Source organism: Poecilia formosa, unplaced genomic scaffold (genome assembly GCF_000485575.1).
Source record: "Poecilia formosa unplaced genomic scaffold, Poecilia_formosa-5.1.2 Scaffold206, whole genome shotgun sequence".
Taxonomy (NCBI): Eukaryota; Metazoa; Chordata; class Actinopteri; order Cyprinodontiformes; family Poeciliidae; genus Poecilia; species Poecilia formosa.
The window spans coordinates 939,055-955,322 of NW_006800145.1; the positions used below are offsets into that span (position 1 = coordinate 939,055).

Below are 16,268 nucleotides of genomic sequence, written 5' to 3' on the forward strand. Positions count from 1 at the left end.
ATGTGTGTTGAGGCTTCACAAAAACAAGGTGATGATTTGTAGGAACTGTACTTGCACATTTAATATTTCTGGTGCATTCTGATCTGAGTCAAACAAACACCAGTGTCAGCATTTGGAAGAACTCAGCTGGAATCCACCTTTATTCTCACTTATTTTTTTTTGCCTCCCCAAATCCTCCCCCGCCCCCCAAAAAAAGAAAACGTGCAAAAATAAAAAGCAGCTTAAGCTCCAGAAGGCAACATCTTGTTTCTATGGAAACACAAAAATTGCCCCTTCATTTTGGGACACACTAAGAGGTTGTTTGTGTTGTTTACATAAATAACATTTAAAAAAAAAAAAGTCTTTCTCTGCACAAAGCGCCTCAGCAGGTGAGCAATCGTCTTCAAAGCACAATCTGCCGACATTGCACTCAACTTCTGACAAACCACTAAACTCTGACCATAAAATTAGTCAACACCTCATCCTCTTTATCAAACTCTTCCCCCCACCAAACGCCAAGCATCTGTCAGCGCACTTGTGATTAACACTCAGACCAGGACTGAGTAACACTGCCAAAGAAATGAGCTAAAAGAGAGGACAGTGCTGTGCTCAAACTCTTTATTTGCACTGCAGAGCAGCCGCGCAGAGTGCTGGCAGCAACACTGCGATGACAGAGATACAAACAGCACTCTCAGGAGAGACAAGAGAAATCGAGGTAAAGAGGTGAGAGGCGATGAATGCTCCAAGGAGATGTTGGTTTAACACCCAGACAATCATTCTGATGTGAAGCCCTTGCAAGGCTGCAGCATGAAATTTTCCCTGGAAAGGAAAATAAAATTCAATCACTTGTGGTTTTGAAGTAAATATAAGGACAAGAGGTGAGCCGCAGGGGAAGCAAGAAAGGTTAGAGGTCTGGGGAGATGAAAAAGAAGAGGTGGGCGATTGACTATAAAGGTGACTCATTCCGTACAGTGTCACACTTGTGCAATGAGTGGCTGGGGCAACCTGTGATGAAAACACAGAGACCAGAAAGTGACACAACGAGCAATAAGCAAGGAGAGAACTGGTGGAAATCTAAACCTAACGATCTGATGTTCATTCATGAGGTCAGACATGGGTCAGTGCATTGATGCTTGTTATGGTTTGTCAAAGCCCTCTTGGAGCAATTTTGGTAGGACAGCTGCTTCAGCAATTTTCTCTAGTGATTTGTGTTTTCTCAATTTGTGTTTAGTGGTTCCCTGGCATCCCAGAGCCTCAGAAATGCTTTTACAGCCCTTTCCAGACTGGTAGATGTCAATGACTTTGTTTCTCGTGGGTTTTTTAATGCCTTTAGAGCAGGATATGATGCGGTGCCTTTTGGAATCTTTTAACTTGTTTCATGTTGTCAGATCTACTCAGATCATTTCTTTATTCTGCAGCTCTGGCAGAAACTAAGCCTGTGGAACTGAGTTGGGTTAAAAGCAAATGCGGATAATTTGTACTAATCCATTAATTGCTTTTGAAAACAGAATGCGTTTGATGAGCTGAAACATACATTGACAACTTAGACCCTTCCCTTGGCCCAAACATTTTCAAAGCACTGTTAATATTTCTAAATCCAGCGTGTTCCACGGCAGAAGTTGAAAGCTCAAAAGGATAAGACCTAATTTTTCAGTAACATGGGTTATCCTTCCTGACATCTACTGAAGCCAGCTGTCCATCAATTGACTTCTTCGTCAATTTAATGGTCTATTCTATGAATGCATGCATCCTTTAAATATTTTGTCATGTTTCTGTGCTTCCTCTCACTTCATCTTTAAAGACCCAACATATAATGAAAAAAGCTAACTTTAAAGTTATCCCTTCTCACTGCTTCCAAATGCAAAAAGTATTACAGAGCAATGCTATAAAGGTAAAAGCTGATTCCAGTAGACAGACTTTTTTTTTGTTTTGTCCATTTTCCCCTCTTTTAGAATAGCAAACATCGTTTCAGGTATTGCATAGTTATCGCTTTCTCATCTCCAAATCTTCCAACACTTCCACAACTGCAAATTGCAGGAGGCGACGGAGCAAACTCAGACTTTCAGAAGGAGCAAACAGGTGCAGGCTGAAGCACAATACACACAATCCATGTGTACAGGCGTGTGCTGCACCACGGCCTTGGCCTTGTGTTTGCAGACGAGCCATCTCTGACAACACAGCAAAGGGAAACTCCCCCAAAACAAACTCATGTCTGAAACACGAAACCTACAGCCAGTCGCCCCCATCAGCTATGACTGCTTCTCAGACAGCCACAGTAATTTACATATGCATCAGCACAACTTCCACAGGTGATTCATTTTGACTCTGAGTAAAAATGTAAAAGTAAATTGCGTGGCCATAATATGAAAAAGTAACTTTTGTGTAAAAATAAATAAGTGTTCTTATTTGACTGTATTGTTTATTAAAATATAAAAGACAGAAACTGAGAAAAGCCCAAATGAAGAGCATTAATACACTAATATCATACAAAATACGCAGCAAAATGTGCTCAGGCAGACAAAAGATTATTTAAGATCACGATTGATATTTTTTTGTCTAGTTTAATATTTTACTGCTTTCTTTTTGCTTTGCATTGTTTTCTCCAACATTAACTATTTGACTTTAAATATACTGAATAACAATCTAAAGCTTTAGTTTAAGATGGGTTTGTACCTGTACAACTGCAGTTTTCACTCCTTAAATCCCTCAAACATATGTATATCTATGTTTCCTTTATCCATTTCAAAATATTTCCTCAAAAAAAAAAAAAAAAAAAAAACTGCAAGGCTGTATTTCAAAATGTGCTGCTCAGACTATTTCCCAACTCAAACTCTACTCAGAATGCAGCTCAAGCTCCAACTGCCCTGAGAACGGTTAAGGACAAGAACGCTTCCCTTCATAATTGCAGTGTGAGAACTAGTGCTGGATACTGTGTTGAATCACAATCATTGGCACAACATCAGTGTGTGTTATCCTGCAATTCCAAAAGACTGCTTGGATGCGATCCTTGATAGGACACTGTGTTTCATTTTGTCATCCATTCACAATTTGGATACCAGCAGTATATTTGGCCAGGTGGTTTAATCCTAGCTGCCTTAAATTGATCTATAATTATCCGTCCATCCATTACCTACACCCGCTTGTCCATGCAGGATCACAGGCAGACTGGAGCTTATCTGCAGCGGTCATTGAGCGTCAGCTGGACAAGTCGCCAGTCCAGGCTGTATCACCTCAGAGACACACAGGACAAACTCAGACCTATGGACAATTTGGAGAAACTACTCAACCTAACAGCCATGTTTTTTTGTTTGTTTTCTGTTTTTGTTTTTTTGGCTGTGGAAAGAAGCCAGACTACCCACATATGCATGGGGAGCACATACAAACTGTGCAGAAAGATCCAAGCCTGGGATTCGAACCCAGAACCTTCCTGCTGAAAAGCAAAAGTTCTACCAACTTGTATATGTTTTTGATAGAGTGAGGTTTGTGAATGCATAGCGCATAACAGACATTGAAGTGTCAATGAGCCATTTTCTCTAACATGAAAGCAGAGCGTTTTTTTTACAGTTCAAAACTGAACATGGAGACGAGAACAGGAGCACAAGCCACGGTTGATCTTTATCTCTGAGTGTCTTAAGAACACCACTTGAGCAACTGTCTGTGCCCAAGATGAGCTGGCATTTGGCATGACTGAAAGAATCCAGGAGGTTTTAAATAGGTTACAGAGACAGTTGTGAAAAACACTGCACTGGGCGCAGATATGAAATGAAATGAGTACACGGCCAGGCTGAGAAGAAGCTCTGCAGTGCTTCACAAATGAATCAGATGCCTTGTCAGAAGCTAATATACTCCGCAATACTCTGCTCATCACTTTTGCATTGACTCAACATTTAGAGATAACCATGTGCTTAAAGACAATGCATTTTAACACTCATCTGCTCAAACTAGACGCTTGTTCAACACTGGCTTGCATTTATGTGAAGCTTCTTTCCAGTCAGTCACATGTCGAAAGGCTGAAAGCAGACAAGATGCAAACAGGCTGTGGAAAGCTTTAAAAGATTGACACACACGATCTTAATACGTAAAACGTTTTTGGTTTTTTTTTGGGGGGGGGGTTTACAGACAGATATAGTGATTGTAAAAAACCAAAAAAGTTGGTAAAACATTTGATTGAACTTTTATTTGTCAACATATAATTAATTAAAGATCTTGTTCCCACTGATCTTGGATTTGCAGTGCCTTATGAAAGTACTCGTAAACCTTTCACAACTTTTGTCAGTTTACAACGCCGTATTTCGATGTGTTGCATTGGGATTTTGGGTGACAGACCAACACAAAGCAGCTCCTCGTAATCGCAAAGCGAACACAAACTTACAAGGTTTTCAATTTTTCTTACAAATGCAAATCAGAAAAGCACAAACCTCTGATCTCCCGGAAGAGGGAAAGCTTTTACCACAGCGTAATTGCTCCCACCACCATGCATCATTTTGGGGATGGTGAGACAAGATGCTTGACTACAATGAACAGCGAGACGAATACATCTGCAAAAACAACTAATTCTATCAAACATGGCAGTGGAGAGCTGGTGATTGGATGCTGTCCATTACGGAGTAGGTGTTGAACTATTTTCATCAAAGTTTTCTCAAATCAAATGTGATTCTAAGCCCAATTTGAGATCATCACAACAGGACAATGATCCAAATGAACAAGGAAACTATAGGTTACTTTTTTTACACCCTCCTAGACTTAGAGCGGCTTAGATCAATCCATCCATGAGAGAATAGCCTTTAATTTGTGTTTATAATATGATTTATGACTTTATACGTTGTTTAATTTTCGCTGAGCATATACTTTTTTAATATGTCCTTATGAGTAAAACCTTGGAAATGAAAATATCTGGCCAAATAGAAAGACTTATTATCTCTCGGCAAACAGCAGAAAAATCTGCAAAAGCCTTCATGGAAAACAGATATGGATTTACAATAGCTGGGATGTGACAACAGCTAAAATGTCATAAATAACAGCAGCCGGATTGATAGCAGCCTGTGATTAGTCATTCAGATGTCGGCAAAACATTTTATTATGTCTGTTTGCTCCACATGGCCAACAGCAGCCATCGAATGGGGCTTTCTGGATGAGCCAGGATCCATTACTGCAGTCTGTAAATCCACATATTTCCAACAAACAGCCAACGTTTAACAAGTCAGAGCAGCGAGTTCATGTCACAGCTCTGTGAACCCCACTCCCACTCCAGAAACCTGAGGTGTAGGAAAACTTTACCCCCCCCTCCAACCTCTACCCCCAAACTTTTCCTGCCTGTGTGGACACATTTGCAAGGATAAGAGCTTGTTAATTCTGAGGTGGGCTGAATGGCAGCACTGTGTATGTGTGTGCTCGAGCAGGAAGGAGGGCAGCCTGGGACCCCAGGCACAACTCAGCGCAGCACAAAGATCGGCTCAGTGCTGCTGCTGTCGCACGAAAGGGAAACGCTAAAAAATGAGCAGTTTGCAGGAGTCTCACAGCGTCTGAGCAACCGTGGGATCTATGTGAACAAAGCAAGAGTGCAGTATCTCCCAATTATGCATAACCAATTAATGCACAAAATCCGCGTAGGACAGCGAAAGTCCTAGCGCAAAATTTTCGCGAAACAGGCGGACGGAGCCTGGTGCTGCAAGGCTGGAGGCCTTGTCCTGTTAGGCTGTGATTTTATCTTTTCTTTTTATCTTTTTATTACTTTCTTTTTCTTTCTCACTGTTTAAAATTATGTAAAGCACTTTGAAATGCCTTGCTGCTGAAATGTGCTATACAAATAAAATTTGATTGATTGATTGATTGATCTCCCATCAGTCAGGTGGGTACAAAAGCCTCCCTGGTGGTATCTGTGAAGCAAATCCATCTCTGACTACACAGCTAACACACATAGCTTGTGTGTGATTCTATTTTTCCAAAGCCACAAATCTCAAGACATACAGTGTTGAGGGTACGATATCGTTTCAGGCATCAGAACTAATGAGAATGCACTGTGTCGGCATGTCAAACACGAGATAATAGGACAATTTGGGCACAGCGAGAGAAACTCGTGAGCCTCTTTACCTCCTTGACCTGTTCCTGACATGATAGATCAGACGGCAGAGATAAAGACAAAAAAAAAAAGAGCTGTGAGGCTCGTATGACTTTTGGAAGGAGGATTTTCAAAAAAGGAAAATGAAATGTTTTTGTTGCATGAGGTCAGGTATTTTTACGACCAAATCTTTAAAACAAATATGCTTTTGCGGAGCCCAGTTTAAAGGCAAAAACAAATTACTTTACAGTAGAGATGCACCAATCACTACAGATACCAAACTTTCCACTTTTCCTTAAGCATCTGACTTGCCAAGTTGGACGCCTCCTTTCAAAGGAGTGTAGAGCATAAAAGCAAAAATGTGCTGCAGCCTATTTGAAAAATGAAGTAGTTTAAACCCAACAGAAAATGAGGGAATATCAAGACATTCCCCATTTTTCAGGCAGCTTTTTCAGGCCAATACTGATTTCCAGTTGTCTTTGACATTTAATTATGCAGATTGTAATTTTGATAGATTCATTATTTTTTTAAGACAGTAAAACTTAAAAATAAAAATGAAATTGTTGCACGTTCACTGGCAGAGATAGGAAAACCAGATAGTGAAATTCAACAAATCCAGTTTATGCATCAAAAATATGTTCACACTAATTTTTATCACACTTTTAGTAAGATCAAAAAAGTGGATCAAAGTACAAGCCATTTATGATTTGACCTCCCTACTAAGAGTCCCAGCTAAGAGGTGAAAACTGGTTATGATCTCCAAATGATCGATCAGTGAATCTCTAAGAAATGTGGATAATTGCTTCGTTTTCCATTGGTTTCCATTCCACTTCTATCAAAGAGTCTGCTGAAGTTTTTTTTTTTTTTTTTTTTTCCAACTGATTGTATTGGGTTGTACAATATTATTTTTAAATTTACCCCTTTATGAACTGGAAAAAAAAATTAATCATACCATTCACAAAAAAAAAATAAAATCTTTCTTCTCTGAACCAAATAATTAAATTCATGTCCCGAACATACACAGTAAAAAAAAAAAACACTTGACAGGTGAAATTAGGTTATTATCTTGTCACAAGGCAATGATCTTCTGAAAATTTGCAGGAAATCACATGCATGTTACTTTGATGGATACCAGCCTGCATAGCTTTTTGAGACCTCAGCTGAAAGTGGATGAGAACAGACAGAGAGGAGAGTAGAGACAAAAAAAAAGCCACAGTGGAGCCAGAAAGCATGATCAGACACCCTGTTAAAGCCATTTTCCATTCAGTAAAACACTTTCAGAGCTGTTAAACAGTTTATACAAGCTACCATATTGTTTGAATCATGACGGAGAAGCCAATTAAAATCTGACACATTCATAGTTGAATTTATATGAACTGTTCGTAAAGCAGTATCTTATTTTTTTTCCACATAAAAATCAGCTAGGCATGCATAAGCTTCTGTACATACGTGAAATAAATAATAAAGTAGTTGAAATGCATCATACCAAGATTACATTTTTATTACTGTGAAATGTGGATGTGAAAGCACTTTGCTTTTAAAAGATGCTCTAACACTTTTGGGCATGGAGGACGGAGTCAGGAACTTTCAATTTGTAATCCATGACCTTCTGTTTCCCTAAAGTATATGTACAATATGATGAAGACGCCCACTATTAGCTACTCTTCAAAAGTAGCAAGATAAGAAACCGTCCGATAATGTGTGTTGATTTCCACCAATCAAAATATGATGCAAAGAAAATAGCCTAAGAGTAAAGACTAATCACTGTTTGCTTTGACTCTGAACATGTCTCAGAGTAATTTATTCTTAAAAGAAAGTACTACAGTATCTGTATGCGAGAAATGGTTTTCTAGTTTTCTTGAGCTGAACTACAAACTGAAAGCTTCCTCCATTATCACCCTGGCAAATGAATGCTTCTGTTTTTATTTCACCTGTGCCTTTGAACAAAAAAAAAAAAAATCTAGAACTGGACAAAGCAGTCAGCTGACGTGAAGCAACCTGNAAAAAAAAAAAAAAATCTAGAAGTGGACAAAGCAGTCAGCTGACGTGAAGCAACCTGGATCGAGTTATTTTCAGTCTAAGCAAACTTCACCATAAGAAGAGCCAGTGAAAAACTTCAAACTTTCAAATCTGCCTTTTTCCAATCAGGCAAGGCACAATGCCTCAGTCGATTATGTAGCAACAACCTTCCTTTCTGAACGTGTTACTGAGTGAAGGGAACCTAAAGGAGGTTTTAACGTCGGTTATCGCTCTCTATGATCCTGGTGTTAAAAGCATCACAGGTTTCACCCCTCTTAACTGCTAAATATATATATATCTTTTTTTGTTTTTTGTTGTTGTCCGGGCATTCAGATTCTTTTAAAATGTATATATATTTTTTAATGCATAGCTGCTTCTGCTGGCTGTATTTCATTGTGCTTAGTTACAATTTGACGACCAGACACAGATTGTTTTAATGATCATTTCTAATGTAAGACAATATATAAAGATGGTATCAATTATTTTATTTCTACAGTTATCCTAAACCAAACAAAATGAACCCTTTAGCGACCAGAGTTTCATAAAGCCCGCCTGCATTGATTTTATGGCTGCAAACTTTTCAAAAGTGTGCAATGAGTAAGTTCTCCTGTTGCTTTTTCCAATATAATTTTCAGTATCTTTAACTTGTTGTTTGTTTTTTTCTCCACTACGGAAAAACAGATAAAAAGGCAAAACCACCAACATGTGCAATATCCCATCTGACAGGATGGTCATAAGGGGGTTGATATATTCAGTTTTACAAAAGACCAACTTTTATTTATTTATTTATTTTTAACTAATGAAAATTTTCTAGAAGAACCAGGGAACAAGGCCGGCCACTTCCCTGAGGTGCTACGGTTTAATGAGGCCTCTGAACACTTTGGTATTATAATCACAAATCAGGCAAAATTATGCATTTTTAATCGAATGCTTCGCCAACACAGTAATTATTTAAAACATTGTCCAAAACACAAACAGACCTCTCAGAAATAATTGCGTCTTCATGTATTTTGCAACAGTTATGTGTCTGACTATTTTATCAACTTTGTTCACTTTGGTCATTATTATAAAAAACAACCCTGCAAATAATTTAAGTGCATCTTTAGAAAAACATGCTTATATCCAATTAAACAACAGACATGGGCCAGGAGAAACGACAGCTGCATTATTTTCAGTTTCAGTTGAGGAAAATCGCAAAACCATTTTTTGCAGCTACACTATTAAACTGGTCTTTTGATACATTTTGTTTCAACGGGAGTAAAATTAATAGCGAATATCCCCTTTTTAATAACTACATCCACTGACAGGGAGGGTGCTGGACTGCAAGAATTGTCCAACTTTTGAAGAACATCTTCAATCGTAGCTGCACTCATGACAACTCAAACAGACGGGCTGGGAGTTAGAGTTCAGCTTCATCTCCAGCTCTAGCGCTCATGGCCACAGGAATGAAAGAGGGTCGTTCACCAAGTTCACAGCCAGCCAGTCGAGCTTCCCCAACGCTTACAGACGTCTTTCTCCACGAAAGACGTCTGTAAGCTTGAAAAGGATCCCTGTGGGTGAGTGTGAGTCCACATTTTCATAAGATCCACTCATTTACATCTTTATTGCAACTTTTTGAAGGAACGGCTTATTAGACAAAAAGGAAACGGAACAACATATTTTGTTGTTGTTCTTTAGGTTCTCGTTGAAGTTCCAGGGAAGGACGATGTTGAAAAGGGAGACAGATGCCACATGAAGAACAATTAAACTAACTTACTGTGCAAACATTTGCCAATAATGGTCTTAGGAATGAAACATGCAGTGACTCAAAAAGTGCAGCAATTTCTATTTCAATTGCTGCTCAAGGTCAGCAATTGAAATAGAAGTAAAATCCGCTTTTTGAATATAAAATAGAATAGCCAAAAGAGGAAAGTAGGTGTTTTTATTTTTAAACAAAGCTACCATATTTTAGGAAATATTATCTGTAGTTATTTCCAAGTTGATTATCTATGTATATTTGATACATTTGTCTATATATCTGAAGCACATTCGTATACATACTGAATCTGAAGCACATGTTTCTCTTGCATGTTTTGAAATCGCTAGAAGAAAAAAATTAAATAGTCAAAATTGGAATTGTCAGGTCAGACTTTAGAGAAAACCATGACGTGCCGTTGGGCAGGAAACTTTTGATTGGTTTGGCACCAACGGTTTCAATGTCCTAATCAAGACAAGAATCCTGATTAAAGTATTGAAAATTATCTTTATCAGCTCTGTATCATCTGAATGAACTCAACTATCAATGCCTAGCATCTGACCTGGTCTGTCCACGGCATTCACAGTGCGTATAACTGCAGAGAGCAGCTGAAACACTAAATAATAAATCTTCTGACTTTCAAAGCACAGTCCTAAGCTTAACGGGTGGAGAACAGTTTTTCTTCTATGAGTTGTTACCTGGAGCCGCACTGAAATATGTTTCAAGCAAAAATGACCAGCAAGCCACACAAAAGTTAGCTTAGAATGGAGCAAACCTCTCCCTGATCATTTGAAGCTGTTGTTGTATAAGTATCTAAAAGATATTGCTGCCCATGTAGAAACTTATCTTGTGCAGCTTCCAAAACATCACGGGCACGTAAGTGTTTATAATGATAAAACGTAATGTGGTACTTCACTGCACTTCACGTCTATGTTTTAAATTGGGACTGCATGATATCTGGAGAAAACAAAATTGCACTATCGTTACTAGATTTTCATGATGATAACTGTTATAAATAATCTACTTTTTCAATGTTTTGTGCAGCTCTATTGATTCTATTGCAGTAATTGGCTCCAACATGCTTTTCTCCAATGATAATTGTTACATTACTCAGATTTTAGGGAGGAGGGACGAGCAACATAAAAGAATTCATTTTGAGACATCTTTAGTGTCTGTTGATGTTTTTGTTTTACTCAACAAATTTTGAGTTGATACATTTTTGAAATTTATCAACTCAAACTCTACTTTCTCATTTCTCAAGTAGCGCAAAAACGCACAGTAGACGCACTCTTCTTGCCAAAAACATTATGACTTGTCAGAAAAGTTTTTTTTATGAAAAAAAAATGTCTTGAAGGCAATTCAAGTAAAAAAAAAAGACTCATAATGTTTTTATATGATGCCTTTGAGTTATGAGCTCCACTTTTAATACATTTCAGTTTGCAGGCTTCTGCGATGCCTGTCCCTTTATTTCAAATCTCTTGGACATTTGACATGTTGGTACCAGGGACAACAGCCTCAGTGCTCACACAAAACATGAGTGCCACCAAGCACCACTGATGACAATCAGAAAAAGTTGATTTGAGAATCATTAAAACAGTTTTCTTCTTGAGAACAAACGAGAACAAACTAACAATCCACGCACCAGTAAAACCACACAAACGTTAAGAAAGTTTTACTCAAGAGTCGACACGTGTCTCAACTCCTCCGAGAAACAATCCCACAACAACAGCAGCCACTGACTGCAAAAGCCAGAGGAGGAAAAATAAATCTACAGAGCTAAAGGATGTTTCAGAGTCTACTGACTCCAGATCTGTTTGAAACACCATCACTAAAACCCGGTAAAATGCAGAAGCAAGTCGGATCATTATTAGCAGAGCACATTCGTAATGCAGTAACATCACACAGATGTTACATCACCACTCACCTTTTTCACTGCCATGCAAGAAGAAAAATGTGACCAAAAGCCAGAGGCCCAACTCTGCTCAGCTTAATATATCATTTTTAGATAAAAAAAAAAAAAAAAGTTTGCTTTTACTTACAATTTTGAGGAAAATTTGGTAACATAACATTGTGTACATAGACCTTTCTTATGATTACAACATGAATAAGTAGAACAAATAATCCGTTCTTGGGCTAACCTATAAAGTTGTTCAGTCCCCCAATTATGTAGTTAGAAACCAATCCAATACTGAGTCACTAAAGTCTAATTGCTGCAGACATGATCTTTGATTTATTTATTTATTTATTTTTGTCTTGTATCTGCAACAAAATACTTTAAAATCAACATTTCAAACATGTTCATGTATAACAAATGTAATTTTAGCCTTGCCAATCTGGAAACAAAATGACAATTATTTAAGACAAGAATACTGGGGTATACCTCATACAATACAATTACATTTTGCCAACCTTACTTAGTGGGGTCCCTAAATGTCTGCTTAGTTCTACTATGCCTTCGTCTGGCTGTAACTGTCAGTTCTCCTCATCTATTGACGAACATCAAGCTGTGGGGTTTTGTGTTATAAAATTAACTCCGCTGTTAAAATGAACCTGCTTCTTCGCCTGCTGGCCATCAACAAACAAAACTTAAAGCTTTGAGGCCTTTATTTTCTCCAGTTCCTGACCCGGCTCATCAACAGGTGTGCAAACTTCAGCGCGTCTAATCTGATGTCCGTGCGTGGAAGCGGTGAGATGAACTTACACGAAAGCGTGGTAGATGAACGCCCAGGTTCTGGGTCTCTCCAGGACGTTGTATAGGTAGTTTTGAAGCCGCCGGTAGCGCACGTTTCTTCGGCCGCTCTGGGCGCTGTACACCAGCGGCTTTCCCAGGAGGCTGAGTCGAGCTCCCTGCTTCCCTGCCAGGCTGTCCGAGCCGCGACCACCGCCGCTGGCTGTGGTGGTGGTGGCAGAGGGGGACAGCAACCCATCTCCCGCGTTGTTCATCATCATCTTTCGTCCGGACTCCACATCTTTTACGCCGTAGCCCTCGTTATGATGCCTGGGTGATGCTCTCATCCAGAGCCCGCTGCCTCCACCTCCGCCTCCGCCTTCGTCTCCGCTGTGGTTCCTGGGCATGGCATCACCAAAGCTGGCAGCAAGTGCGCGGAGGGTCTCCAATCGTGTCCGATACGCACTACAGTCCTCTCTGCACGTGTGAGGCGCTTAGCTGAGAGCGAGAGCAGCTGCGCCCGACACTGGCCCGGCCCGGCACACTTTCACCGCCCTCTTCCCCCCTTACATCAACATCCTAGTGTACACAAATACCCGGCGCGCCTAAAAGGTGCCCACATGTGGCTGTCTGGTAGTGACAGACCGCAGGGTGTCCGTGCTACAGCGAGGCGAGATTCATGTTCCGCTGCGCTCTGCTCTGCAGCCTGTTGCGAGACACACGGCAGATGCGCATTAGTTCTGTTCTCTCTGCATCACATTTGTTTCTGCTTTTCATTTAGGAATAAAGGCCTCCTGACTCCAAGTTTCTTTGTTCTCAGGAGGAGGAGGAGAAGGAAGCGCGCCGAGGCTGATCTGATGCAAATGAGTAACCGTCGCGTTTATGCTTATTTCCCACTAAAGATCCGGACTAAACTTAGAGTCTGTAAATTAACATGCATTTTATTCGAGCTTATGTTTGGTGTAGAGAATTTGCAGCATGCAATGTCAAATATCACACTTTCATTTTCGACCTCGGATTGTATTTATCTTTTAAACAATGCAACACAAAAGTGCTGGATTGCTATTATTATATTTTTTTATATATATTTTATTGCCACGCCACATGTTTGCAGGATGTGATTATGAATGACATCCTCTTTCTGGTTCATTTATTTATGTCGTGGAGTCACTATTAAAATATGGGTAAAAAAAAAAAAAGGCTGTCAAGAACGGAAAACACTTCTTTCATTTGAAGTGAAAGTTTTAGGGGGAAGGAGGCGTCGCGGGGGGAACCTTAGCGTCAGTTATGCCTCCGCGTGTGAACTTCCTCCTCCTTACTCGTCGACGCCGCTTTTGTCGTGTCTGACTGGTTCCTATATTCTCTCGGCATCGACCTGACCTTTATGATCATCGAGTTTCTAGGAAGCAGATCTCACACAGCCTCCTGTCGCAAAAAGAAAAACAACCAAAAAAACGCAGTAATCTGCTTGTAATGAGTGGCGCTCAGGTGCGTTCTGAGTTTATTGCAGAGAAAGTGCAAGAGACGATTCCTCCTCCTGCCGGATTTGGTCTTCTTACGAAACGACGCCATCTGCTGGTGGCTGACTTTCTGTTCAGGCTCCCACTGACTCAAGTTTGAGAAAATCCCAAGACACCAAGAGCTTAAAAAAAAGTGTGTAAGTGTGTGTATGTGTGTGTGTGTGGGGGGGGGGGTATCAGTACAACACCTATTCCTAAATTTCGTAAATTCATAAAGATGGCTGCATGTACCTGTACCCTGATTATCACCTTGCAGATTTTGGATTTATTCTGCCCTATTGCCCTTTCCAACACTGACCTGTAATGTTTACCCGACCCCAGAGCTAGGGATAACAGACGATCATTTATTCACCGTCCATGGTTCCCACTGTACATAGGGTCCTCTTCCATAATGTCCTGGGGGGTGAAACAATCCCCAATAACTTGACATTTTCCTCGTCTCCACTGTTTAATCTCCATGGCTTTCGGACAGTCAAAGTTTGAGTCTCCACAGAGTTAACCCAAGGAAATGTCCTCAGCTGTGTAAAATGCTACTTCCTGTTTACCTAATTCCTGCAGTTCATTTTGCCAGTTACTCACCAATCTGTTTCCTTCGTGGAGTCTTACCCAGAAGCCATTCCTTTCCAGCTCTCACATTATCGTAGACCGCTTATGACTTTTCAGGTCCAAACCTACTATGCCTGTTACAATTATAGTGTAAGCTGGAACTGATCAAATATAGCTTACGCTCGCTTTTCACTCTTAAGGTCTATGGAGTCTTTCTGTGGACATTTCCTTCTTTGTCATGTGAATTAGACTAGTCCATGTGTCATTTTCAGCTTTATTTTAAGACACCCAGCTTTGACAGACGAATCTCTCAAGCAGAGCAGTAGAAGTAAACTTAAACGACATGTTTTGGTGCCTGTCACCAAGACACAATCTGGCTTCCTGTTCTTACTCCAGCTGTTCAACAAAGTCCCATCCACAATGTTCAGCTCTGCACAGCTGGAGTGTAGATGACACTCAAGGATGCTTCATTTCTCTCGGGGACGGTTACACTGGAGCACATTTTGAGCAGCTGACCAAAGGCTTCTGGGGAAAGGCTGACGTCGCTGAGGCCATTAGACATCGCTGGAGGCTTCTTCAAAGCCATCTGGAGACCCATTACCAGCATCCCGGCACACAAAAGTTCATCAAAGCCATAGAAACACCAGGAAATGCACTAAAAAGAACATTGGGGAACCTCAACTGTGCACCAAGATGGAGGTTATATTATGATAGAAAAAAAAACTGCTCATATGTAAGGACCAGAGCACGGCACAGAAGTGAGGTTTGTAGAGGTGAAAGATTTTGTCACTCGAGAATTACATGGCATAGGTCTGGAAAATTTAAACCCAGTCAGAAGACCAACACAGGTAGCTCTATGGTGTCACAAGAAGGACATATTGTTGGCGTTTTTAACGTTATAATTTAGAAGACTCTTCAAGTAGGGTAATAAAAGAGACCAGTAAAAAAAAAAAAAAAAAGTCTAGAGGAACACAGATGGTTTATTAGAGCAAAAAACACAAACTTAATATCACTGCTGATTGTATCTTAAATGCAAGAACCATGGTATATGTTCCTGAAACACAGCAACGGATGCTGGTGTTCGGTTTTGTGAGGCAGAAGAATCAGAGGGCTTTTTGTTGAAGTTTTCACCTCCTTTCTCTTGACTGGTATGCCAGGGCGCAAGCCAAGCTGCTGTTATCTGGCTCTCGTGTGGGAAAGCAACGGTGAACTCAGAACCTTCAAACTGAGGAGACGTCATGTCAACTTTTCAAAAGCGGTTTCCAGAATCACCCCGTCTCACATCTCCATGGAAAACATCAAAACAGTTCAGTGTTTCTTTGAGTCAGCAGAAGGTTTGCAGATTAGGAGCTCTAAGTTTTCATTTGCTTCGTTTAGTTTCTTTGGGAAGAACATCTCGACGGACTTCAATAAAGCTAAATTTGTGACATGTATACTCCAGCTCTTTCCAAGACTCTCTCTTTCCACTCATGTGGTACTTATGACCTGATTTGATTAATCTTTTTCCATCGAGCGAGATGGAAATTTTATTGTGGCGTCTCTTACATGACATGTGATCAGCTCTCTGCTTTTCCGCAAGGCCCCCATCCATGTGTTGAACCAGAGGGCCATGACCCCTGGTGCAGCAGCGAAGGGAACAGAGAAGGCCCGGGGGCCCGGCTGGCATGGCAAGTGTGCTGGGAGGATTAGTTAAGATTGCCTGCAGATGTTGTTTCAAGGGGCCCTCTGTTTATTTAATGAGAA

The 16,268-nt window shown here is 40.2% G+C and overlaps 1 protein-coding gene across 4 annotated transcripts in view; it reads right to left on the reverse strand.

Moving 5' to 3' along the window:
- Positions 1-13,521, reverse strand: part of kcnq5b (potassium voltage-gated channel, KQT-like subfamily, member 5b) — a 95,254-nt gene extending 81,733 nt beyond the window's left edge. For 2 of the 4 annotated variants that reach the window (XM_016679279.1, XM_016679278.1), the window contains exon 1: positions 12,493-13,518. In XM_016679279.1, coding sequence (XP_016534765.1) covers positions 12,493-12,866 — 374 coding nt within the window. In that variant the 5' untranslated portion in view covers positions 12,867-13,518. Of the gene's footprint in view, positions 1-12,492 lie in introns of all 4 variants that reach the window. The other 2 variants (XM_016679277.1, XM_007567294.2) reach the window with 2 other exon arrangements.
- Positions 13,522-16,268: the final 2,747 nt, after the last annotated feature.